The sequence below is a fragment of the Acanthopagrus latus genome, chromosome 12 (genome assembly GCF_904848185.1).
Source record: "Acanthopagrus latus isolate v.2019 chromosome 12, fAcaLat1.1, whole genome shotgun sequence".
NCBI lineage: Eukaryota > Metazoa > Chordata > Actinopteri > Spariformes > Sparidae > Acanthopagrus > Acanthopagrus latus.
Genome location: NC_051050.1, coordinates 564,378 through 591,217, shown reverse-complemented (window position 1 = coordinate 591,217; position 26,840 = coordinate 564,378). Strand labels below are relative to the sequence as shown.

The 26,840-nt window shown below is 39.3% G+C and overlaps 1 protein-coding gene and 1 long non-coding RNA gene across 3 annotated transcripts in view; one reads left to right on the top strand and one right to left on the bottom strand.

Moving 5' to 3' along the window:
- The window catches only part of pam (peptidylglycine alpha-amidating monooxygenase), a 75,456-nt gene that overhangs the window by 24,270 nt on the left and 24,346 nt on the right, over positions 1–26,840 (bottom strand). The window contains exons 13-18 of one of the 2 annotated variants that reach the window (XM_037117743.1): positions 20,479–20,582; positions 18,876–19,069; positions 17,915–17,971; positions 12,999–13,268; positions 3,611–3,740; positions 84–200 (exon numbers count right to left, since the gene is read on the bottom strand). In XM_037117743.1, the coding sequence (XP_036973638.1) occupies positions 84–200; positions 3,611–3,740; positions 12,999–13,268; positions 17,915–17,971; positions 18,876–19,069; positions 20,479–20,582 (872 nt within the window). The remainder of the gene's footprint in view (positions 1–83; positions 201–3,610; positions 3,741–12,998; positions 13,269–17,914; positions 17,972–18,875; positions 19,070–20,478; positions 20,583–26,840) is intronic. The other variant, XM_037117744.1, reaches the window with a different exon arrangement.
- LOC119030298 lies at positions 8,421–25,545 on the top strand. Its single transcript, XR_005078230.1, has 4 exons — positions 8,421–8,469; positions 13,988–14,067; positions 23,075–23,272; positions 23,421–25,545. It is a non-coding gene; the product is annotated as an uncharacterized LOC119030298 (long non-coding RNA).

The window sequence follows — 26,840 nt, the reverse complement described above, 5'->3', positions numbered from 1 at the left end:
AGATACAGGATGTACAACTTGTATGTGTTCATTCTCAGTACTTCACTATATAATCTATAAAACTAACGCACACTATAACTTACATGTTTCTGCCAGAAGCCTTTAGGATGTTGCCTTTGTCTGGGTCAACAACCAAAATAGTGGACTGCTGAATAGGACCTAGGGACCGCTGCAGGTATCTTGCCTTGCTATTAAAAGAGCTGGGGAAAAAAAACAAAGAACCAGTGTTGTTTATAGTTCTACATGGAGAGTGTAATGATTTTTTTCAAATTCATTTCATCTTCTTTTAGAGTATTTTTCCTTAAATCCAACCAGCTGCAATCAGAACCATTTGCTAACTGCTCAGCCATCCTCTGACCTTCAGGTGTCTGTTAGCTGCAATCAAAGATAAACTGAAGGAGGCAAACAGTTAACCCTAACCTAAGCCTAACCCTCAAAATGTAATTTTAAACATAACTTAAGCATACAGCAACATAACAGCTGACCAATAAGGGGTGAATTTGATACTTTTAATCTGCACAGAGTAGCAGATCGTCTGTTTAGTAGCTCTGATAGTGTGATGTTAAGAGTCACATCTTACTATCACAGTAATTTTCTGAAAGATTAGTAGCCATTGTCAGTGAGCAAATATTTAGATACTGTGGCAACGTGTTCTCAATTCTAACATGTCAAATTCAGCAGCTTCGTCAGTGGTTCTAAAGGTCAAACTATGACGCTCTTCCGACCTCTCTCTCAAGAGTGTGAATCTCTGGCAAGCTCATTTTGATTTAAATTTTTGGGTTTACGATTTTTAAATCTTTTTCCAATTAAAATGATTCTCAATTCAAAATTAATTATCGATTGAATAAAAAAACAAAAAGGGTCCTATTTTTTAGTCTTTTGCTGCTTTATTATGTGCTGAACCAATTCATTGATGTCCTTAATCTGCTGGAGTACCATATGAAACACAAGTTGAAATTAAGATAAATGATCTGCAGCCTTTTTATTTTAAAAAGTTATTAGCATTAATTAATTAATTCTAAAGCATGCATGCCTGCATGTGGATAACAAAATAATGATGTGTGCTCTGCTGTGTTATAAATGTTATTATTGTTAATAAAAGTCCAGCAATGAGAGCAGCCTGTCTGCTGTGGTGTGTGTTTGTTAAGTTGTTGTCAGCTGGTCTTGTTTGTTACTGCTAACCGCTGCTCCACTCTATTAACATTCTGTTGTAACATCTCAGGGCATAAAAGTAATCTCAAACATGTGGCCTACTTAATGTTCATCTTGCAAAGATAACTGTTCAGTCATTAAATAACAGAAACACTTGCAACCGCTGCCTCATTTGAAGATGATCTTCAAGATATGTCTTGGGTGTGCGCGCTGTAAATTAGGGTTCTAACCCCGAAGGGGTAGAACCCCTCTAAAATTGTACCGGTTTATTATCATCATTATTTGTTGTCTGCCACTTGAGCTCAAATTCCCGTGAGCTGGAATGGGCCAGAAACGTGAAACTTGGCCCAATGATTGGAGATGATGTGCATCAACTTTTATCAAAATATGAGCCCAGTCAGCCACATGGTGGCATTGTAACTAAGGCTTGAAAATGCGTTTTTGGAAAGGCCACGCCCCTCCCACCATTATGCTAATTAGCATAATGTGAAAAACAGTAAAATGAATAGAACTTTTGAAAGATTGACTCTATCAACACTAAATTTGGTCTACAGCTTTGGGGGATGTAAAGACACATTTCTACAATAAATGATCAAAAAACATGGCCACCATGGACCAATGTATTTTTGCAATGGGCGGGGCTTAGAAATGATTGGCCATAATTCCAACAACCTTTGCCCTATCATCACAAAACTTGGTGGTTAGCTTCACAACTGTACTGGGAATCTGCCTCCCAAAGCATGTTGAGTTCAACTCATAAGGGGCGCTATAAATGCTACACATGTGTATCTCAAAGACCATGGGACAGAATTTCACCAAATTTGGTATGCATGCTCTAGGGGCGAATATTAATTAATCTCTTGAGTGCCATGTTGCTATGTAAAAGTGGGCGTGGCCTATTCGTCATTAACCATAATTGTTTGTGTTTTATTAATTTATGGCGAGCTAGAAGGACCCAGAGACACAAAACTTGGCATGCTGAATATAGATGACGTCCAAATGCTGCTCCAAAAATTTGATCCCAATCCGTCAGATGGGGGCGCTATAACAGAGGGTGTGAACTTCGAAAGGCTCTCCCTGCCAAGCCATAAGTGATATTGACTGATAGTCCTCTACAAAAAAGTCTCCTGCCCCACGAAAGCCACTATTACAGATTTTTTGCTAATTTGCATAATGTTAAAAACAGTAAAATGAATAGAACTTTTGAAAGATTGACTCTACACCAAATATGCTATACAGCTTCGGGGGATGACAAGACAAATTTCTACAATAAATTTGCCCAATTGGTCAAAAAACATGGCCGCCAGGGACCCATGTATTTTTGCAATGGGCGAGGCTTAGAAATGACTGGCCATAACTCCCACACCCTTTGCCCTACAAAACTTGGTCAGTAGGTTCACAACAAGACTGGGAATCTGCCCACCAAAGCATGTCGAGCTCAACCTATAGGGGGCGCTATAAATGCCATTAGCATGTAGCTGAAAACCCAATTTGGAGAAATCTTGGGCTTATCATGGCTATGTGTTGCACAGAACTTTGAGGAACATGGCGGCCAATGTCATTAACAATGGGGGATGAGGGTCAGGGTGGCCGGTTTGGGGCAAAAGGGGGTAGAACCCGCGGATTGCCGCTTGCAGCTATATATGTTTTTAGTTCCACCTTTTACATTCTGTCAACATACTACTAATTAACACTAAAGTTTTTTGACAACTCTGAATAGATTCTGAATCATGAGAGATAAGAATTGCGACTCCATATGAATCAATTTTTTTACCCACCCCTACCCTCTAGTGACAGTTTCACACGTGAAGGACTCTGCAGTCAAGTTAGGAATAATATACAAGGTCTGGTTGGACTTTGACTAAAAAAAAGTACTTGCTGACTATCAGTTCACATATTATGACCCATTCTGGCATTTGCATTGTAAACATTATCAAATGGTTTCTGTTTGGTTAGGGTTTAGGAACTAAAACTACTTGGTGAGGTTGAAGAAAAGATCATGCTTTTGCTTAAAATAACTATTTTCAGTCTCATACCTCACATTTTGTTAGTGATTTCAGTATGTAACTGTGGTCTTTGGAGGGAAGGTCCTGTGAACATCCCTTCCAAACAACACTGCCACCTTCCAACTCAGACTTTTCCATCTCTCTAGCTCCTGCAGTAGAGGGGGGCTTCAACCAGTGATGCTAGAGTGATACCTACAGTCTCAAACTTTCAGGGCCACTGACCAGATTACTGGATTTGACACCTTGGTAGTCAGAGGGGGCTTACTGCCCACCACTGGCAACAGGCCTAAAGATAAGAAAATGTGCGCTGCCTGCAGAATTATTTGTAATTTGATGGACAGCTGAATGAGGTGGTGGGATTGAGCACTCCATATGTACACATTTCATCACACAGTAAAACATCATGATGACATTTTTTGATGAATGACATATCATGAGTGAAAGTGACTTACTCTGCTCCCCAGTGGTGATCACCTCTGTGGAAAATGACCAAGTTAGAATCTGTGTCGAGGGCAAGTCCTGAGACTTGACCCAGCTGCAGAGAACTCTGTGGCCAAGCTGAGACTTGTTCCAAATGGAAGTCTACAACACAGACAAATACACGAATGCACACACACACACACACACACACACACACACACAAAGATCCATGCATTATTCCTACAGAAATGAATAAAAAAGTAGAAAAAAACCCGCAAAATCTTAAAATAAAAATTCTTGGATCCGTCCCTTTATCCAGATCTGCACCAAAAGCTAATATAGTCTATTTAGTACTAGTACTTTCATGTTTTTAGGGATTCAGGGATTTTTAGAAAGACATCACACATTATCATTAAATCATGCTCTCAAATGGTAAAGATATTGAAAAAAAAAAGTGATTTTTGAGACCGGTGGAAGATTTGAGATTGAGTTGAGATCAAATTGAGGACCAGGTTCAACGATGACTATGGTTTAAGAAAATTAACTGGAGGGTACACATGTAATAATGTAGCACTGACTCCTGAGTAGTCATGAGTCAAAGTGTTAACATGTTGGCAGATGTCTTAGCTGATGTGATCCCACAAGAAGATTTTATTCATATATCCATATAGTAAAGTTACTATGTAGTTATTGTTATTGTTAGCCAAGTTAATTTGTTGAGTACAACCATGATGCGTACAAACCTGTGGCTGTATTGTTTACATAACTCAAAAGTGTTTGCCTCTGAATGTGTGGCAGGTCTCATCTAAAATCAAGCTCTTACATCCATGGACAATCATTGTTATGTAGTTTACAGTTGTCTGAGCAAAGTAAAAGTCTAGACCAGACAGTCACCAATGTAGACCCCTGAACAATGTGCCCGACCACACCATATTTAAGACCGGTGCCAGTACAGAACTAGGGGGCAGGGTATGAAAACGACAACTGGCAGATTTAATGCATGGTCACAGTGTCTTGTGCATGAGGGTTTGAAGTAATACCCATGAGCGAAGCAATACACATTTCTGCCACTGGTTTCCTGCTATTCATGTGAGAGTAATGTGCCAAAATATCCAGAAATGCACAGAACTTTGTTTCATAAAAACAATTCTGACTTTAAATAGCAGGAAACAGGCTGTGCCTATGACTTTAAACCAAGTTTTTGTTGGTCTATGGTGCTGGCGCTTTCTGCTGCCTCAAGATAGCCAGGCCACATGTCACTGTAAGTCAAACACATCCAGGGAGTACAGGTGGGTGTAGGTGCACTTGTTATTAACACAACAGGGCTAATAATACATGCACCCACACAGGTTGGTTCTCACTCATACACTCAGATTGTATGATTTGAGAGGCTGCTTTCACTTATTTTAAACATTTCCATGAACTCAGTAATGTCACTGTAACAAATATCAGCATTTAAGCAACACAATTAAAATCTGTGGTTATAAACTCTCCGAAGGAAATGAGTCAGGAGTTTTGATAAATCAAATAAGTTAATCAGCTGTTCTGTTTGCAAAAATTTGCACATTAATGTACAGATATCCATATTGTATGGAAGTGAATCTGTTCCATAATTCAAATTAAAATGGATTAACAGAAATGCTCTTTCATTTTCAGAATATAGCTGCTTTTTTTGACTCATAAATAAAATGAATAATAAATCATCCAAATTGCATTTTAATTTTCTTCTTCAAGACTGCTCATTTTGTAACTTAATTAAGATAATAAAGAAAATGACATTTCCAAAATTCAATTTGAATTCGCAATCCCAAACGGTGCAGGAGAGTGACGTGAGCGGCCTCTCTTCTTCTTCAACAGACGTTGTTTTGGGTTCCTTTCTGTTTCCTGAATATATTTGTATGTGTGTGAATGTGTAAGTGAGAGACATTAACTTATAGCACTTTGTAGAAGGAGCTTTATAAAGTTCACTCAATTGACTTGTATCAGTTCACAGTGCGGAGCTGCCACATCCAAGATGGCGGCGACATCGATGTACGGTCCAGCTGATCCCTTCAGTTTATTACTGGGAATAATGACTATGAAGTACTGTGTGTTTCACACGTCTGACTGTGAGCAGCTCTTCAGACGGGTTTCATTCCAATCACCGTAAATGTTAGAGCATTTGCGCACTGGAAAAAAAGGTGCGGCTGACTTGACCAAGAAAACGCAAACCATGGCTGGCTTGACTGCAGTACAGAAGTGGACCTGGTGGTGATTTCCCCGCTGTTTCTGAGAACATGTACCACAGTCTATGCTACCAACACAGCATTCACACTCTCCTGTTGTCTCTCTTCTTGCTCCAGCGTCTAATATGCACACCGCCACCCCCTAACGTAGATGCGTAGCACGGTCGGTTAGACTGGGGGCTGAAGAAAAAGTGAGGCTGCTGAGGTCACTCTCCTGCGCCGCTTGGGATTGAGAATTCAAATTGAATTTTGGAACATTTTTGGTTGGGGCAGGGATGAAAACGAAAATGCAATTTCCTCCTAGTTTTCTTTTTAGTCGTGAGACAAAATGAGCAGTCTTGAAGAAGAAAATGAAAATGCAATCTGGATGACTTATTACTCATTTTATTTATGAGTTAAATAATGCAGCTATGACCTTGAAATGAAAAAGTGTTTCTGCTAATGCTTTTTAATTTTCAAATTTGACATTTCAAATTGAATTTTGGTACCTATTTGCTGGGGCATCTTTTGAAAATTAAATCTTCAATGTTATTTTGTTTATCATTTTAATTAACCCCTTCGCACCCACCTTTGTTGGTAATTTTCGCCTAATTAGCATACCCAAATGGAAAAGCTTATAACACAACAACTACAAGTCCCAGATGGATGTATGATACTTCACTTGAAAGCTGAGAACCTCTAGTTTCTGACAATGTGCTTACCCAGCATGTACCATACACACAACCTAAATGACATCAGTTCAAACATGGCTCTAAAACATTTTTTTTTCTTCGAAAAAAATAGGTCATTTTTGAATAACAATAACTCAGATGTGCTTTAGGTAAGGCATATGGCAATATACCACATACCTTCTACATCTTGTCAACTACACCTGGATGAAATTTCAGACTTCTAGGCCTAACCTTATGGGAGTTATGGAGTTTTTAGTTTGTGGTGTCACTGGCGTCCACAAACCTCTCCAAAACGTCTCCAAATGGCCAAATTGTGCCAAATGCTTTTTCTCACTTCTGTGACACTGGAAACATTACTGAAGCATTTTGGTGACTATAAAGCCTTCCTCCATGATTCAAAACATAATGTTTTCACACATTCATTTGATGGGTGGTCGGAGGGGTTTCCACACACTTCTAGGTGGCCATATTGAGATATTGTCATGCGACAAGACACTACAGAATAGTAAGCGTTATACAAAAATGACATACTGAAGTGAATTTCAAACAAGGCTTTTATTATCTTTCAATATACTAATACTGTATGTGCGCAGCGGGGGAGGTAGCACTGGTGGATGCAGAGGAGGATCGTTGGCACTTCTGATGACCGCCTTCAGCAGGAGAGGGGGTTGGGCGTCTGACTGCCTCACTTTCAGGCTCCCAATCCACATCACTGTCTTCAGACTGTGACCTACAAAACACAATGCAATGCACAAATGTTACCAAATATAATGAAAAATGAAAAAATATATAAATGCAATTCAATAGGGTGCTATTTACATAGGAAATAAATAAACACAGATATATGATATTACATATTACACAAAAACATCAGGAAAGTAACCGTACATAAACAGAATAATTGAATTGGGGGAATATTCCCAGTGTCCGGTCAGTGAAAAAGATCTATTCAATTTGTTTACAAGCTTGATAAAAAAAAAAATCTAAATAAAAAGGAATTAGAGGCTCAAAGAGAATTACATCATAGAACAGAATTACAAGGATTACCTAGCTTTGGTTGAGTAGTTGAGGCTAGCTAGGCTAATTAGCCCCTGGGGCCCTAAACATTTAGCGTCATTTATGAAATGCTAATGTATACTGGACTGTTCACTGTAAGCATAAGAACCCCTTCCCACTAACTTTCATTCAAATTTCACTCATGGCTAAATAAATAAATCAAACATCATCAATGATAACGTTACTCACCGATCTAAGATGTCGTCGAGGCCCTTAGCAAACATCTCCTCTCTCTCAGAGTCCTACTCACTGTCTACAGTTTCATCAGATGATGCCATGATCCATTCCAGGTCTTCTTCTCGGACATATTTAGTGTTTTTTGTGGATTTCGCCATTGTAAACTGTGAAAACTGCCGTCCATTAAAATTTAAATGTCCGCTGCGAGTGCGTCTGCTGCGCAAAGTTAGCCCGCTAGCTGCCAGACGCAGCGATATTCCTCAGCTCGTACAAAACGGACCTGGGCACGCCTACCATCGTTGGAAAGGTAAAATAATTGGCTAGAAGCCTGAGTGATTGACATGTTGATAGCCAAAACGCTATCCCTGTACTAAGGCGGCAAATAACAGTAGACAAAGCCGATTGGCCCTTTAAACAAGGAGCGCTCCATGTACTTCACGGGCTGTGCTGGGGTGAAAACTGAACAGAGAAAGATGGGGACACTTTTGTTTTGTAGCCAGCAAAGTGATGAAAACAAGCATACCCAACAACACAATACAGGAACTAGAGAAAATAAACATACGGCCGGCGAAGTCTGGATTTTATTTGACAAACAAAGTCGGTAGACGGTAAACAAATGGACTTTACAGGACGATATTCACAACCTGGAATAATTTTATGAAAAACCATTTTGATGCTTTTGATCAGTGGATTCTTACGGACAACTGGAATATAAATAATTGAGGATCGGACACATATTACGGCTTTATGGCCGCGTCAAAGGTAGGGAGTCGCCGTGCGTTTCTTGTATCTCACGTTTACTATGCTGGTAAATATAAATGATTTATGGTTTAGTGCTCATGGTTTCTGCAAAATCAACTGGATGAATGAATTGCTGAGATTCTACCCTTCCCAACGACGTATAGTATGTCCGTAATGATGAAAGTTGAAGCGAGATACGTCACTGCGCACTGTAAAAAACAGTCAGTTATCTGCAATCGCCCGCCGGCGGGCGGGTGGGTGAGTAGAGGTTTTTAAGTTACAAAATGAGCAGTCTTGAAGAAGACAATGAAAATGCAATTTATTACTCATTTCATTTATGAGTCAAAAAAAGCAGCTATATTCTGAAAATGAAAAAACATTTCTGTTAATCCATTTTAATTTGAATTATGGAACAGATTCGCTTTCATAACATCGTTTCTACTATTGGAGGACATCAGTGGTGCTAGTGGGGTTTGTGGGGGGCTTGGGGTGCTGTAGCTACTCCCAGCACAGCCACAGCACCCCCAAGAAAATGTCTGAAGTTTACTTAGTGTTTTTATGTGTGAATACCATGATTCAAAAATTGTAAAATGAATAAATATATGAAAACAAAAATAAATGTATCTTGATGACTAAAAAAAACATAAAACACAGTGATCTGATTCAGCCAAAGGGCACAGCAAGCGTTGAACTTTTGACCTTACTTCTACTTCTTATTAGCCAAAGAGTGCAATTGTTTTGGTAGCTAGCATTAGCTTGATCAGAAAATCTTTCACAATGGATCATTCTTTTTTACTAGATGTCCATGCATGAGAATTCGATCAAAACCTGGAAACAGGAGTGATTGTGAACTAAACAGGGCTAATACAGCAGACATTAAAAGGTCTCATTAAGGTTTAGACACAACGCTAACCTCAAAAGCCGTTGGAGGATGGAGAAGAGGACGGCGGCCTGCCTGCGACTGCGGTTTCTACAGCTGAGGATGCTAGAATTGCTGCAGATGATATAAGCAATCATCCCCAAGAAGGCCAACTCTTCAAAAATACCCCACATGGACATATGGGAATCAGCAGAGAAGTGGTTGGATTGGTACACATGGCTGGAATACTATGTGTCCAAAGACACGTTTTTGTTTTTGTTTTTGTTATTGTTATCAATTTTTAAAATAAGGTTAGATGTTTCAGCATTTACCAACAACAGATTCAACAACTTGCAAAAGGCATCAACATCTCTGAAGAGTCATCATGGAAGTGTGGGACACAAACTTTCTATGGAGACACGGAATGAGTTCAAACAAAAAGAGACAAGTGGACAAACACATTATGGAGAACAGAAAGTACTTGAAGGCTGTGGTGGAAAATCTACTCTGTACACTTTGCCAGGGGATTGCACAGCAAGGTCACAGTGAGCGTGAGAGGTCATCTAATAGGAGCAACTTTCGCGAGCTTCTGCATGTCACTGCAAACAGTGGACAAGAAGCCAGCAATCACAATAACATACAAAATGATATATTTACTGTAATGGCTGATATGATATGAAAATAAATAAATTATGAGGTGAAGGATGCAGAGCACTTTGCTGTTTTGGTGGTTTGGAAAGTAAAGATGTTAGCTAGGAGGAACAGATTTCTGTGATCTTGAGGTATTTGCACCCAGTGTCAGAGGAATTACATAAGGATTTTTTGCATTTCACCCAAGCAAATGGGTTAGACACAGACTCAGTCCAAGCCAGCATCAAGCGTTTACTTAGTCAGTGTAATACAGACCTACATTTTTGTGTTAGCCAGTGTTACGACGGAGCGCCGGTAATGTCAGGATGTAACAATGGAGTTCAGGAGAAGTTTGGGAAGGAGGTTCCAAAGGCAATTTATATACATTGCCATGTACATAAGCTCAATTTGGTGTTGGTGGACTTTTTTAAGACAATAAAAATGCTCTTCAACTTGAGCCAACAGCGCAGCGCGTGGAGCTCAAGAAGCTATGTGACACTCGTTGGGCAGTGTAATGGAATCTGGGCAGTCAAGACAACTCTTCCAGCAACCTGGGCAACACTGTGTGACATCATCGGCCAGTCAAGCTTGCACCGGAGGATAGAGGCAAGCGCTATCAGTGCAATCACTAAATCATTATTTTGCATTCATTCGTTTAGAGGAAGTATTAAGAACAACCAGGTTCATGTCAGATCAGCTACAGGCCCCCAAATTTTATATTATATATATATATATATATATATATATATATATATATATATATATATATATATATATATATATATATATATATATATATATATATATATATATATATATATATATATATATTAGCTCGTTACAGAAGCTACAAAACTGATCTTCCTTTGAGCAGATTGAGTTTCTGGAGCATTACATTTGTGGGGTCAATTAAACGCTCAAAATGGCCAGAAAAAGAGAACTTTCATCTGAAACTCGACAGTCTATTCTTGTTCTTCGAAAAGAAGGCTATTCCATGCGAGAAATTGCTAAGAAATTGAAGATTTCCCACAATGGTGTGTACTACTCCCTTCAGAGGACAGCACAAACAGGCTCTAACCAGAGTAGAAAAAGAAGTGGGAGGCCGCGTTGCACAACTGTGCAAGAAGATAAGTTCATAAGAGTCTCTAGTTTGAGAAACAGACGCCTCACAGGTCCCCAACTGGCATCTTCATTAAATAGTACCCGCAAAACACCAGTGTCAACATCTACAGTGAAGAGGCGGCTGCGGGATTCTGGGCTTCAGGGCAGAGTGGCAAAGAAAAAGCCATATCTGAGACTGGCCAATAAAAGAAAAAGATTAAGATGGGCAAAAGAACACAGACATTGGACAGAGGAAGACTGGAAAAAAGTGTTGTGGACGGACGAATCTAAGTTTGAGGTGTTTGGATCACAAAGAAGAATGTTTGTGAGACGCAGAACAAATGAAAAGATGCTGGAAGAATGCCTGACGCCATCTGTTAAGCATGGTGGAGGTAATGTGATGGTCTGGGGTTGCTTTGGTGCTGGTAAGGTGGGAGATTTGTACAGGGTAAAAGGGATTCTGAATAAGGAAGGCTATCACTCCATTTTGCAACGCCATGCCATACCCAGTGGACAGCGCTTTATTGGAGCCAATTTCATCCTACAACAGGACAATGACCCTAAACACACCTCCAAATTGTGCAAGAACTATTTAGAGCAGAAGCAGGAAGCTCGTATTCTATCGGTGATGGAGTGGCCAGCGCAGTCACCAGATCTGAACCCCATTGAGCTGTTGTGGGAGCAGCTTGACCGTATGGTACGCAAGAAGTGCCCATCCAACCAATCCAACTTGTGGGAGCTGCTTCTGGAAGCGTGGGGTGCAATTTCTCCAGATTACCTCAACAAATTAACAGCTAGAATGCCAAAGGTCTGCAATGCTGTAATTGCTGCAAATGGAGGATTCTTTGACGAAAGCAAAGTTTGATGTAAAATCTTATTTCAAATACAAATCATTATTTCTAACCTTGTCAATGTCTTGACTCTATTTTCTATTCATTTCACAACGTATGGTGGTGAATAAGTGTGACTTTTCATGGAAAACACAAAATTGTTTGGGTGACCCCAAACTTTTGAACGGTAGTGTATATATACACATATATATATACACATATATACATATACACACATATATTGTGAAACGGTGGGGCAGGGGTCCAGCAGCTGAGGATCACATCCCTTTCCCTCATCAAAGATGAGTGCCACTGTTTAATACCTGGCTCTCAAAAGGGAATGGGAGACACTTGTCTCTCCATTGGTTTAATTCATATTCTGCCCAAAACACACCAATGACTAAGTCAAAGTTTAAATACCATCTCTTTACGCTGTGCACCCCACATCGCGCCAAGACTATATGCCATTTAACTAGCAGAATGGATTTGGATATACCTCCTAAACACGCGAGCGTGCGGCACGATAGACCATCAAAATAGGGCCAAGGATGTGTTTCAGTGAGCAACTCTGAATGCAAACCTAACTGTAATGTGTGTAAGAAAACTCCACAGGGTGCCTTGTAAACAAGCAAACTCTTTGCATTGAAGCCAAACACACATGGGAGTCAATTGTTTCCCTGTCGCAGTTAAATGACTGAGACTGGAGAAAACAGTTGAAATGATGCAAGGTTGGTGTCCATCAGTTTGAGTGACATATTCAGGGATCAAGTTAATTGAGTCAGAACTGAGGAGGAAACACAACAGCCAGAGAGAAAAAGAAATATGGAAATTTTTTCCCCTAAACATAAGTTGTGCTTAATATTCCATATATCTATTTTTAGACTGGTTTAAAAACATCATACAAAATTACAACTAGAATGTCAGTGAATTTGACAGATAACACTGTACAGATCTCAAACCAGTTTATTTTACCTAACTTATTGCACCCCTTATGGCAAAATAAATAAGCTGAAGTGATGTCCAAACATACTGTGTATATGTAACAGTTAAGAATATTGGACCACTCAAAGAAAAAAGGTTGAGATATTTTCAGTGCCAATGACAACAATAAAACAGCATCCAGGACCCACCTTGTCCTTCAGCTAGCACCTTGCTTCTTGGTGGCTTGGCTGTGGCCTCAAGCTGATGGAATTTGTGGACTCTATCCCTTGCCAAAACAGGATGGTCCCTGGTTTGGAAGTCTAGTCTGGCACTGAGAGATCCCAAGTCTTTCTTTTGCATTAAGCTATCCATCTGAGCCACCAACTCAGCCTGGGCTGTCTCGCTGGGGTTGTACTTATGTATGTGAACAACATCCTTGCTCTGGCCTAGCAGCTTGGACATAAGAGAATAGAAGTCACCTGCACAGACAGATAGAAAGACAGACAAAGGACAGGAAAGAGTGCAAATAAAGGACAAGGAGACCAAAGGCTACATGCAATGTCTTGCTTAACTGGGCAAACCAAGGCGTTCAAAGGAAGGTTGGTGAAATGTTTAATTGGGACAGAGTTATCGAAAAGATAAAATACAATAAATATTTATTGCCCACTACAAAGCCTTCAGCGGTAGACACCACGGAGCAGAAAATAAGGCTAAGCTGTGGTCTCACTCTATGGGACAGTGAAGAGTTGGCTCTAGGAAAGAAAGGTGTTAGTAGAATAGTAGTAGAATCAGCGCAGAGAAGAGAGGACAGAAATGACCAGTCACACAATTTGAAGCTGGGCATTACATTGATAAACTACAGTACATACATATGCATATATTTTTATCTCTTCGACAGACATATTTCAGATGGTCAGTTGAAAGGACACACTGATATTTTTGAGTAGGTTCTTATGATCTTTTTCATAGGATTTTGTGTTGCAATATTAAAAATCAGTATTAGAATTACTGCCTCCACGCACCAGATAAGTTGTAGTTTACAACTCTGTCAGTCAAGACTATGGCCTATATAATGAAAACTGTGAAGTGTTTTACTTTTTGGTTTACTTTTTATGGGAGTTCTTACTATATTTATGTGTATGATTCCAGTGAATAATTTCACTGATGGATGTATTGTTCTTTTTCTTATCCACTACAGGTTTTTAAAGTTTTAACAATTTAAAGCTTGGGAAAGTTACTGGCCTCTCTACCACCACAGAATAGGAAAGGAGAGGACAGGTGAGGAAAGGAAGGACAGCAGAGTCCACGATAAAAACAAGTGTGGTTTCCATCCTCTTGTTCTTCTCCTGTAACCCTTTTGATGCTCTTGTTATATTCTTGTTATTTTGTTATTCTTTTCTTACTTTCGTACTCTTTTTGCTCTTTGTGCCTTTTGTAATATTTTGCTTTTGTCTTGTTAGTTTGTGGCATGATTGGTAATTTCTATTTTTATCACCACGTTTAACACCTAACTGATTCTATTACCACATTATAATACATTGTATACACCACCGGGGATTTTGTTGAGGACTTTGACAGTTTTGTGTCATTTGTCCAGCGCCAAGTCTTTCAAAAGTTATCTGGCAAAGCTGATAACAATTTTTGCCATCAACCCACCAGAGACAGATCCGTGCAGACTGCACATCTGCCCTGCCACCTACACAATCACTATTAAGCTAACTCTAGTGCAAAACTCTGCTGGCAGACTTCCCCCGTCAAACAACTGCAGAAGACAGCCCAGGTAGAATTTGTCATCCTTCAACCACATGTTGCCACAGGGATACACATTTCTGACCAACATATCTAATGCTGTGGGTTCTGACCAACCTTATCTCATGCAACAGCCTTCACTGCTCAAAGTAGGGACAAACCATCCACGATAACTGCTCATGACTGGGTTGATTTTAAAACAACATCAACAACACTGACAGTAGTTCAACATCTAAATTTCACATTCTAATTCAGCATCAATTATCAGTGTCCGTATTAGACAGGTTATTTCTTCCACCATTGCCTGTTCATTATTCCAGTTCACAATCACCACCTTGATTGTTTGTTTATCTTAAACAATCATATTTGATGACAAAACATTTTTATTAATTGATTGGGTTTCTATTTAATCAGTTAATAAATATTTTCATTAAGACCCAGTTGTTATAGAATATTAGAGTTATTACATTTTAAAAAAGACTGGTGGCACATGAGTACATCATAAAACCAAACAAACTTTGTAAACAACCTAGTAATACTGCTATACTCTGCCAGACATTCACTGAAGGCAGCTAGCACTGTGTCTGCAGTGGTGACAGAGCTAATGAATGCAGTAGTGGGGCTCAAATATTTGTCAGTTTTTCAGTGTGATTATATACACAATAGAACAGCACTCCAACTCAACATCTTAAGATACCATGCATTAGGCTACAGTGGGTTAGCCTGACATGGATGGTCACTCCTCTTACGCATTGTGCATTATGTATCACACTCCTTACACACACAAGTATGCATACAAACAGAGAGGAGTAGGACAGAAATAATAAACAGAGAACAACGGGTTGATCTCACTGTAGCCACAGCAGATACAGTGGGTAAGGACTAAGGCCAACATCCAAAACAAAGTGCATATTCTCTTGAGTTATCCTAGAATGACTTCAGTGTTACACAGACCACAACAAGTGGTCAAAACCATCGGCTGCAGATCAAATGCTACTTAGGCTATTAAGAACACAGCAAGTGAGAGCATGAAACACTAACTGAGGCTGCAAAGTCAGCACATCTTCCAAATTGACCCTTTAATTAAAAAGAATACATTTAATCTACCTTTTTATTTGTAAAATATTGAAAAGAAAATGGAAATACTGAAATATATCAAATTGGAGAGGTTGTAAGAACCTGGCCTCACTGTCACATAAATATGGTATATATTATATACCACATAGGGGTGCTCATACTTTTTCAGCATGCGAGCTACTTATAAAATGTCCAAGTCAAAGAGATCTACCTACCCACTACAAAAATGAAAAACGTATATTTTCAATTATAAATATATCTTTAATAGTACAACTGCAGACAAGATTGCACAACACAAATAGGTAACTATGAACATCATTTTTTAATCACTTGAGTTTACTGTGATGATTTGCACTGAAGTGCATCAGTCAGGGAAACATAGTCTGGACAGCAGCTGCTGACAGCCAGCTTCAAGCACACCTCCAAATGTTCATCAGTCAAGCTGGTATGGTACTTGGACTTGATGATTTTCATGTGGGAAAAGGCTGACTCACACAAGTAAGTGGAACTGAATAATGCAGTCAAACAGATAGCACATTTCCTCATGTTCGGGTACTATTTTCCATGAACAGTCCAAAAATGCCGCTCCACATTTCCCTTCTTTGGTATGGCGACGGTAGCCTGGCAGATGAGGCAAACGCACTTTGAAAATGACATTGTGAAAAAAAAGTCCTCCTCCCATTCCGTATGAAAGTGATACGTTTTTGTCTTCTTACTTGGTCCAGCTCCCCCACTCATTTTTGATAACATTTCTTTAGTTTAGAAAGAAAAAAGCGCGGACTTGAAATTGGACGCGACTCGTTGACTAGCTTATTAGCTGAGCTGCGCTTAGCGCCGTTGTTTGCGCATGAGCGGTGACCCAGAGCAACGTCAGTTGTCAATCACTTGTCATCTGACTGGCTGCCCCGTATATCAATCAAGTGACAGGATGGATGATAGGGTTAGACCGTCAGCCTATCATCATCAGCCAGTTATCACGTCGGATCCCAGATCAACCAGTCTACGGCCGGTCTGAGGTCAGAGCAATGGAAAAACAGTCATGACACTTTTCTAATGCTCTGCGGGGTAAATGTCATGCGATCTACCAATACTAACTTCGCGATCGACCGGTAGATCGCGATCGACCGGTAGATCGCGATCGACGTATTGAGCACCCCTGGATATAACATGTTGGGGAATGGATCCCTGAAACCTGGACCACTACAGGACTTAATACTTAGCTGAGGATGTTCTACAAGTCTGTTGTGGCCAGTGCGATCTTCTTCGCTGTCACATGATGGGGCAGTGGGCTGAAGGTCGCTGAAAACAACAGACTGAACAAACTGATCAGAAGGGCCGGCGATGTCATGGGGGAGGAGCTGGACACTCTACCGACTGTGGTAGAGAGGAGGATGCTGTCAGTCCATCTTGGATAATGTCACACACCCTCTTTACGACACATTGGCCCAGCAGATGAGTCTACCGCATTCAGTGGGAGACTCCTTTCACCCAGATGCACCACTGAATGCCACAGGAAATCATTCCTGCCTGTGGTCATTAAACTTTATAACACCTCCCTAAGAGAGTCAGACACCCTTCTTTCTGTAACTTGACTCAAACATGGACAGTCATTTCTTTTTTGTACTTCTTGCACATTATTTAACTGTATATTGATCTTTTATGTATGTATGTATGTATGTATGTATGTATGTATGTATGTATGTATGTATGTATGTATGTATGTATGTATGTATGTATATTTTTTATTTATATCTATGTTTATATTTGTATTTTGCTCTTAATAGATGTTGCTTGTATAATATATGTTATTTGTATATCTGGAGTTTGTAACAAAAATAATTTCCCCCTGGGATTACATGTGACATGATGTGAAGCTCGAAGTTGGGCAGTGAACAGTGACAAAGAATTTGTCTTCAAAATAAGAGCTTTACATTGCACCCCATTGGAGTTTAGAACTGGGTTCTTAGCAGGGGGCTTTTAATTTGAAAGTAGCGCCTGTTCTTAGCTTGCCGATGCAACAACAAGCTAACACAACTACACAGCTACAGCGCTACAGCTACAAATTGGCGGCTTGGTGCCCTGTATAAAAACAGCTATTAGTAAATGCAACAGTATATGAGTCCCAAAAGGGCAATAACAGCCTGAATAATACACTGAATAATGGTGAATAATAGTACTGGAATGGGTATGAATTCATGAAATTCAGTCTGATTATTGGATAAGTTTTTGTAGTGCAAAAAAACTAAAAACAAAACAAAAAATCTGTGCAGACTTTGGAAATCATTGTCCTTGAACTCACCCTGATCCAGAACCTGCTGTGCTTTGTTAGTATCCAACAACGATTTCTCTTGATGATCTTTAAGATAAAAACAAATGTCAGTGAAAGAGAGACAGGTTCTTTTGGAAAATGTACATGAAACAAGAAAAGGAGCCATGCATGAAGAAAGGTATGAAAAGTAAAAGAGAACCTAATGATAACATTCATTTTAAGGAACCGTACCAGGAATTTCATGATAAGTAGCTGGTGTGGTAGGTGGTTATACGACCTACGTATTTGAAAATCCTTTCAATTGTCCCCAGATAGGTGCAACAATTATGGGAACACTATCTAATAATAATTAATTCATAGGCTGACCATGCGATCTCAACATACAAACACACACACACACACACACACACACACACACTTTAAAAAGTAACTATCCATCACTGTTTCCATCTAACTTCCCCTCAGCAGGCCACAAAAATTGTTGAGTTATTGCTGCTTACTATCCAATTACATTACATCTATTAACCATTCATGTTGTCCCCAAGTCAACAATTAGGGTCTCTCTGTCTTTATTTCACACACGTACACGTACGTACAAACACACACACACACACACACACACACACACACACACACACACACACACACACACAGGCAGAAATTCGACAGAAAGCTAGCTGAACTTTAAAACGGCATTCATATCACATGTTAAGCGGAAAGCAACTGGAAGTTTCCTAGAAATGTACTGAAAACATTACCAGTTATTTATGAATTTTGAGGTAATTATTATGATAAATGGGGGCTGATTTAAAAAGAAATGTTAAAATTGTCTTTTTTGTAATAACCACCTACTTATCGTGACAGACTAGGACCCGTGAAATGAAATGACATGAAAGTGTCCCCCCCCCCCAAAAAAAAAACAGTTCAATTCTAAAGTTAATAACTTTGGATTAAAGGTACGCAATATGAACAATATTGAATTCCATTGTACCTGCTGAGCTTCCCATATGCATCATAGAGTTCATATCACCTGGACTGACAGCGATGGGAGCATTTGCCTCAGCTGGAATATGCTGAAACAGCTCTTTGGAGCCAGTCTCCATGCAGTTCATATATGGGATGGCATGTTTGCTGTCCATGTAGTACATAATGTAGAAATTGCACATTTCATCATCAGAGGTACCACTGCAAAAAAACAAAAGGGCACTTAGCAATGAGCAATCAGACATTAAAGATATTCCGGCGTAAATTTAATCCATGGTCTAACACACTGTGACACCGAGTAAGACCAGCCCTCAAGAGATCAAGTTTTCTGACAGCTAGATGTAATTTTAGCAACCTCAGAAAAGACCGCATGATAACAATACACTGCAGTCTATGCCTCCAACCAAGAAACCGCCATCAAAAACTCATAGCCACAAATATAGCTCAGAACAACACCAAACTTCAGCAACAGTACAAATAGGGTCCCAGTACATAGTTTGAAGCATCAGACAATTGCTAGCTTTGCTGGATTTCACACAACTCACCACTCTCCTGCAGCAGCTTGTTTCTTTGTGGGGAAGCTGACAGAGAAAAGAATGGAATTGAGCATTTCTAACTGCACACGGTAATCGTCTCGCAGGGCGTCCCCACAAAGAGCACGCTGCTGCAGGAGAGTGGTGAGTTGTGTTGTCTTTTCAATAGCAATCTGGCAAAGCTAGCAAAGCTTACTCAGTGTCACGGTGTGTTAGACCTTGGATTAAACTTATGCCAGAATATCCCTTTAAGGCTGGAGATAAACTTTATTTTCAGCAACATGGTTACATAGACATCCAACTCCATTGTGACAGTTAGTGTTCACATATTTGCCTGTGTACTACACATGTCATCGGAGGATAGAACTAAAGGCCACACCATAGAACTGAATAAAACGCCTGTATTTGTATGATTTAAACACGATACATGCTTAAGGTTAATATTTTGGTAATCCTGAGATAACAGAAGAACAAAGCAACAGCAGTGCCATCGCATATACTAAATTAAGCAGAACTAGTAAATGGCATCCACTGCATGTTTATTTTGTTCTGTCAATGGGACAATGATGAGAAGAAACACCAGCAGAATTTTCAAATGATGGCCACCTAACTCTCCCCTACACCTACGCAGGCACGCACACACATACACACTTTCTTTCAACAGGATTTTTCTCTCATTGCACTCCAGTTCATGTCCATATGCATTTTATGTGGTGTTAATTACTGTGGATATGCACAGCCAACACTTCAAACAGACACAGGCAGCCCTCATGCACACGCAGACCTATAATTTAATGCAAGTATATCTCCAGCCTTGGTTTAAAGAACTGAAGATGTGGTAGAGGAGAACAGGCTGGTCTGACTTACATACCTATGGTGAATGTCTGTAAGCTGTATTTCAATACAAAGACCGTCCAAAAAAGGAGCAAACAAAAGCTCATATATTACTTAAGTTGTCGGAGAAGAATGTTGAGTAGAACCATTGATAATGAAAAGGTACTTTTCAGTTGCTGTAGACTACCTCTTCAGTGCAGTTTAAAAATGAATTAGGAACATTAAATATTAAACAAAACTCACCCAATATAAGTTTTGGAGGTTCTGCCCTCACCAGTAAACAAACATCTGGCTGCAATGGTGTCACCATACTTCACATTCACCTCCTTATTAGCAGGATAGAAAGCCTGGAGAGAAAACACATTCAGTGCTGGGCAATGACCAAACAGAACTTCCATTGTGGTTGTGAGTAACATATTCTCTGTTGAATTCAGATGTTTGAACAATAATCAGACCCACTTTTTCAAATTTTGCATCAGATTATCGATTACGTGTTTTCATTGCTACCTTGCCCTAAAGTCATGCATCTGAGTTAAGGTGGGTCACACACTGTCACCAGCCTGGAGCACAGACATTATATGAGATGGCAGGAAGGAAAAATGACAGGAAAGAGGAAAAGAAGATGGAAAATGTGACTGTAACTGTATGACTGTATTTTATGCAACTGCATTGCCACCATTACATTAGATGATACAACTGGGTACCTGATAATTGTGTCAGGTGATGAAATTTATTCGAAGAAAAACTGCAAAAGAACCAACCCCTTTAAGTCAGTGTTCGTGATTAATTGTGTCATTGATTTAGATATTACATTAGATTTTTTTGTTGTTTTTGCTGGATATTTGGTTATTTGCCAATTGAAATGTTAGGAACTATAGTCTTAGCCTAAAAGCTAACATAAGCCTACACCACAAAGCTATTTTAAATTAGTCATCACATACATTTCTATACTTTTAGCTTTTTAATATGTTCAAATATGTTTCAGGATGAAATTGCAAATGTAACCATATTTTTTCTCCTGCTAGTTTATCCATATCAGTGTGTCAATCCACCTGTTAAAGGCAGATCATGACATCTACTAAAAAAATTTCAATGGGAGACCCCCCAAAAACTTGTTAGATTGTCACACATATTTTTTACATGCCCCCATGCCCATGTCTCACCTGATAAATATTAACCTCTTGACAAAGTGGTAAGAACTTTGACAAGCGACCCCTATCTTAGTAAATTCTGTCTGTCCTTCCAGGACATTGCATTGATGAGACCGCCAATCCCTGAGAATTCTGCACAACCCTGGATTTTTAGTGTAATCACTGCAGCTTTTCTAAAAATGTTATCAACTATATGAATGATTCGTCTTTGGTGTTACAGCTGGGGAGGTTCAGATTTCTACATCCCAAGCACATGCCATTGCATTTACTTCACTTTTAGCTAGGAGTCTGCCAATCCCCCATCTTTCCTTTGCTGGGTAAAAGAAGTCCTTGCTTTTCTACCCCTAGAAAAACAGGTAAATCCGCGAACAGATTTTATAACACCAGGAGTCCAATTCACAGACAGTCTGCCCTTCTCTTGATCCTCGACTGCACACATGACAGCCGGACTGGTGGGAAGCCAGATGCGGTACAATTACATTATGTATGAATAGTCACTCACTAAAAAAACTTATATGGCATCTTTTAGTATGTTAAATTTAGCCTTAAAGGTGGCAGACCTTTTTTAAAAAAATTCCTCTCTCTTTAACCGTGTATGTGTGTGTATTATGTGTACCCTTGGGTAGGTGGGTGGGCTCAGGGCTGTTGTTGTATAATTGTACTGTGAAAACTTTGAAAAATAAAGTTCCCCCCAAAAAAAAACCTATATGAAAGATGCAGTGTTTGACATCAAGACAAAGGTGTTAAGAGAACAAATGATTATTCAAGTATATACTGTATACCACTGTAAGTGCAAGGTCTTTGGTTACACAAACAAACAAATTAGTGTCAGAAGCAAGTTTAGATTTTAATAATGCCACAAACACACAGTTGGAGCCTGACGCATCACATAAGAAAAGTTCACAAAATGTTCACAATGTCAGAGGAATATGCTATGGGCATAGAACACTGCCATAAATCGCGCAAGCTTCCCCCCCCCCCGCCGAGGGCTTTTCCAAGCAACCTGCGTGCTATTTCTTATCCTGCATCTCTGCCCCCTGGAGCAATATTGTTGCCTGCCAGGAGAAAAACAGCTTGAGTGTGCGCAGAGTCCACTCGCAATACTTTCCCCTGCTCACGCGCGAGTGATTTTTATTTAGTGAGCGTTTTTTTTTCAGTAAGGGGGCGGGCCTGGGGGCAAGCCAATCACCACTGTATCCCTGAATATAATTGGTTGAGCGAATGCCTTAATGACATGTATCGTGATTTGGTGTCTTGACTTGAATGTTTGCAAAATGTCACACAGAGCAATGAACTTCAGTATATTTGTCTGAGTGCTGTCTTTTCTGTTTTATTCTCATTCTAGGCTACTTTCTCCCTGAAAATTATAAATGTAATATTGTGCTGAACCTGTAGCCATCTTGCTGCTGTCTGTCTGCCTTCATGTGTTGTTATGTCTTATTGTGGTCTTGCTTTTATTGTGTATGCATGCATTTTGTGCCCGTGCTTCTGCTTTGTATGCTGTGGTGTGATGTGTCTTGCGTCATGGGTTTTTGTGCAGCATGTTTTGGGGATGTCTTGAAAGATGTTTTCTGATTGATGTTATATATGCTTTTTTGTCATGTTGTTAACTGCTGTGCATGTTTCGCAGATTGCCTTGGTAATTTGTAATTTTAATCTTATTTTTTATATTCTGTTCTGTTTTTTAGGGTGACTTTAACATCTGTCTAGGGACTACAGATGAAAAAAAGCCTCTTGGCTAATTCTGGCGCATTTACAACAATGTTATTAATGTGCACTGTCTCTGTTTATTCAAATAAACGTATCATTATTATTATTAACCCCCCCTCCACCCAAGACACTCAGCCACCCTTGTCTCCATCTGAGGCGTCACCTGTCCTATCAAGGTTTGTGTACTGATTATTTGTGCGGGCTTTGTCCCTTACTGCTTCAATGATACATTTATATGCTTTTTTGCTGTTCGAAATGTATGTGATTCGTCAGTCCTTTGAATATATTTCTTTCAATATCTATTGCTCTGTTTTCATGCAACAGTGATCATGAAGGAGATGAGGATGTGGATTACCACACAGTTCCACCAGGCGCCGATCTGCATCCTGCAGTCCCGGGTCTGCCATGTAAACAGTTGCATTTGTTGCACTTTCTTTTTACTCTGCCCTTGTTCTAATTGTTGTTACAGATGTTTTATTAGGTTACTGCAGCTAATATCTGTTACTGTTTTTATAAAACTACTCCATGTGGAGACAAAATTATACATTTTGTTGTTGTTTTCATTGATTTTAATTACACATAGATTATGCACAATTGTACAAATTGATGAAGCGCAAGGTAAATGTTATATCCAAAAGTTCCAGTAGATGGCATTACACTAGCCTAATGGACATTGTATTTCCCAGACAGTTTCCATGGGAAGTGGAAAGTAATCTATTTGGCACAGTTTGTGCCAAAATGAGTGTCCGCCTTGTTGTATCCTTACTTAAACCTTTATGGAGGCTTAGCCCTTTGCTCAAAGTCTATCAAATTTGATAAATATGTAGTCAAGGATTTGCTGAAGGTAATCAATGGCATCTGTCTGTATGGAATCATTGTTGGCTTAGTTTTATCCTGTGTCAAATAGGGGGGAAAATCAGGCGTGGAGAGAAATTTCACATTTTTTCACTGGTTTATTCCAATTTACTCAGGCATAGTGGCAGACACAACATTTTTTACACTGGGAATACATTCTCTGAAGTTCCTCGATATCCAAGGACACCAAGAACATGCATATGAATGATTTATAGTGGAGTAATTCTTCATTTATTTTGGGTATGTCTTTTTAAGCATTTTATCTGAAAATATGGCCAGGGCTTAAGAGGTTAAGACATACAACAGAAACACAAACAGAAGTCATTATACATATACTATCCCTTAACCTAAATCTATTATTATTTTAATAAGATTATCTTTATTCATAAGCATGGTGTATTTGAAAATACAGCTAGATTAGGTGGATCTTTATCCCGGTTAAACTGAACCATTGTATTTATCTTTCTTCTGTTGTTCTAAGTCAATTGTATTAGCTGTATATTCATCATTTCAGAGGCTTTGATATTAATGTTGATATTAAAGTTGCATTAAGTTTTTCCCTTTCTGTCCTTCGAGTTTTTAAAATCAGCTGCTCTGTCTGAAAAACTGTGAGCAGACCAGATATAGACGCCTGTAGGTAGTCGAAGGCAGAGACTTGCTTGTGACATAACAGTTAACAGTGGTTAAACACTGTATGAGTCTACTTTTCTTCATTAAGCAGAGATAAGACAAATAGTGTTAAAAAAGACAGTGACTTGAAGTTAGTAAAAGAGTCAGCCGTTCTTCTCAAACTCTTTACTTGTTCATACAGTCGCTGCCAGCTTTCTTTCTGTAGCTGTTCGACAGTAGATATTATCAATCATTTACTGTCCATTCACACAGACAGCTGACATGTAGGATGTTCAAAGACTCTGACATGGGAAAAGCTCAAAAGATATTGTGAAGCCAACACAACTTTTGGTTAGAAACGCTAAATCAAATGACATCAACCAGTGATAATAATAACAACGCACGTTATTTGCATATTATTTGTTGTCTGGTGAAGATTTTGTGTACGTTTTTGTTTAGTCATTAAAAGGCAAGGCATTTCATTTGTACAGCCCATTTTTACAAGCAGTTTGTCTCAAAGGGCTTTACATCCCATCATAAAAACATCCTCTGTCCTGAGACCCTCACATCCACTGAGGGAAAACTCCATAGAAAACCCTTTAACAGGGAAAAATTGGAGAAACCTCAGGGTGAGCAACAAAGGAGAGTTCCCTCCCCCAGATGTCTTAACCCAGCATGTCTGGATAGAGCTGTTTGAGCCTGACTATTGAGAGCTCGGACTGACCCAAGGAAACAGATGGAGCCTGTATGGCTACAGTCTGTGGCCGGAGCAACACATTTATTTATGAGTTTAATCGCTAGTAAACTTAAATGTATGTGTGCTCCAGATCTGGCTCTTTCTCTCTATAACTCTCTTAAACAGTAATAATGAGTTGATTATGTTATATTTTTCCATCTTTGCTGAGCTTAAGATTTGTTCAGAATTAAAGAAATGCCTCTCCCATATAGAGAAATACCCTACTATATTGACATGTCTGCATCTGGACATAGGCTTATGTGCTGCTCTATTATCGAGAGTTGCTGACACCTATTAATAACTACAGGCCTTCTATTATTATTATTATTATTATTATTATTATTATTATTATTATTATTATTATTATTATTATTATTAAGTTTATTATTTAATTTTTTTAATCCTTTTTTATATTACAATTGTAATTTTCAGGGAGAAAGAACTAGCCTAGATCAAGAATATGAACAAAACAGTTTCACCAAAATAAAAAATGTCTGTTTGCAACAGGGTCCAAGTTACAAGAAATGATCAGCATTTTATCAGATTAATGTCAACGATGGAGGAAAGAAAAGACAGCACTCAGACAAACATACTGAAGTTCATTGCTCGGTGTGACATTTTGCAAACATTCAAGTCAAGACACCGAATCACAATACATGTCATTCAGGCATTCAGGGCTGTGTGGTTTGTCCCGTTTGTCCTAGTGGTGTTGCCGTACCCTGCTGTCTGATTGGCAAATATGCTCAACCAATTATATTCGGGGATACAATGGTGATTGGCATGCCCCCAGGCCTGCCACCTTACTGACAAAAACCGCCCACTAAAAAAAATTACTTGCACGCGAGCAGGGGGAAAGTTTTCCGAGTGAGGAGAGGAGAGTTTTGCGAGCGAGCAGTCTGCGTGCGCAAGCAGGGGAAAGTATTGCGAGCGTACTCTGTGCACACTCGAGCTGTTCTTCACCTGGCAGGCCACAATATTGCTCCAGGGGTCAGAAACGCAGGATAAAAAATAGCTCGCAGGTGCGTGGAAAAGCGCTTGGGGAATTGGGAAACAGTATCCTATGCCCATAATATGCTGACTGGACCTCATGCCATGTGCAGAAAATGCAAATCCAATAACATGTGATTTTGTGAGATGATGTAACTCTAAGCTCCAGAAAACTTGCAATGTATTCCACTTTTGAAGGAAAGATATTTTTAGGACAAAAATAAATAAATAAATAAATAAAATCGATGAACCACTGTAGTGTGGGTTCAATTGGGTTTAGAATTAAAATAGATCAGAATTGTAATGGTACAACACATAACATCATCACATTGGAAAAGCTGGAACCAGTGAATATTTGGGAAATACCTGTATGCACTTTCTTGCGAGAAGGATTGATGGCAACCCATCATACCCATTTGCTAAATATGAAGCCAGAGCTAACAGCCAGTTAGCTTAGCTTAGAAAACAGTGTGGACACAGGGGAAACAGCTAAGCTGGCTCTGTCCAAATGTTACACACATCAAACAGGGGCAATTTCTGGATGCAAAATAGTAATT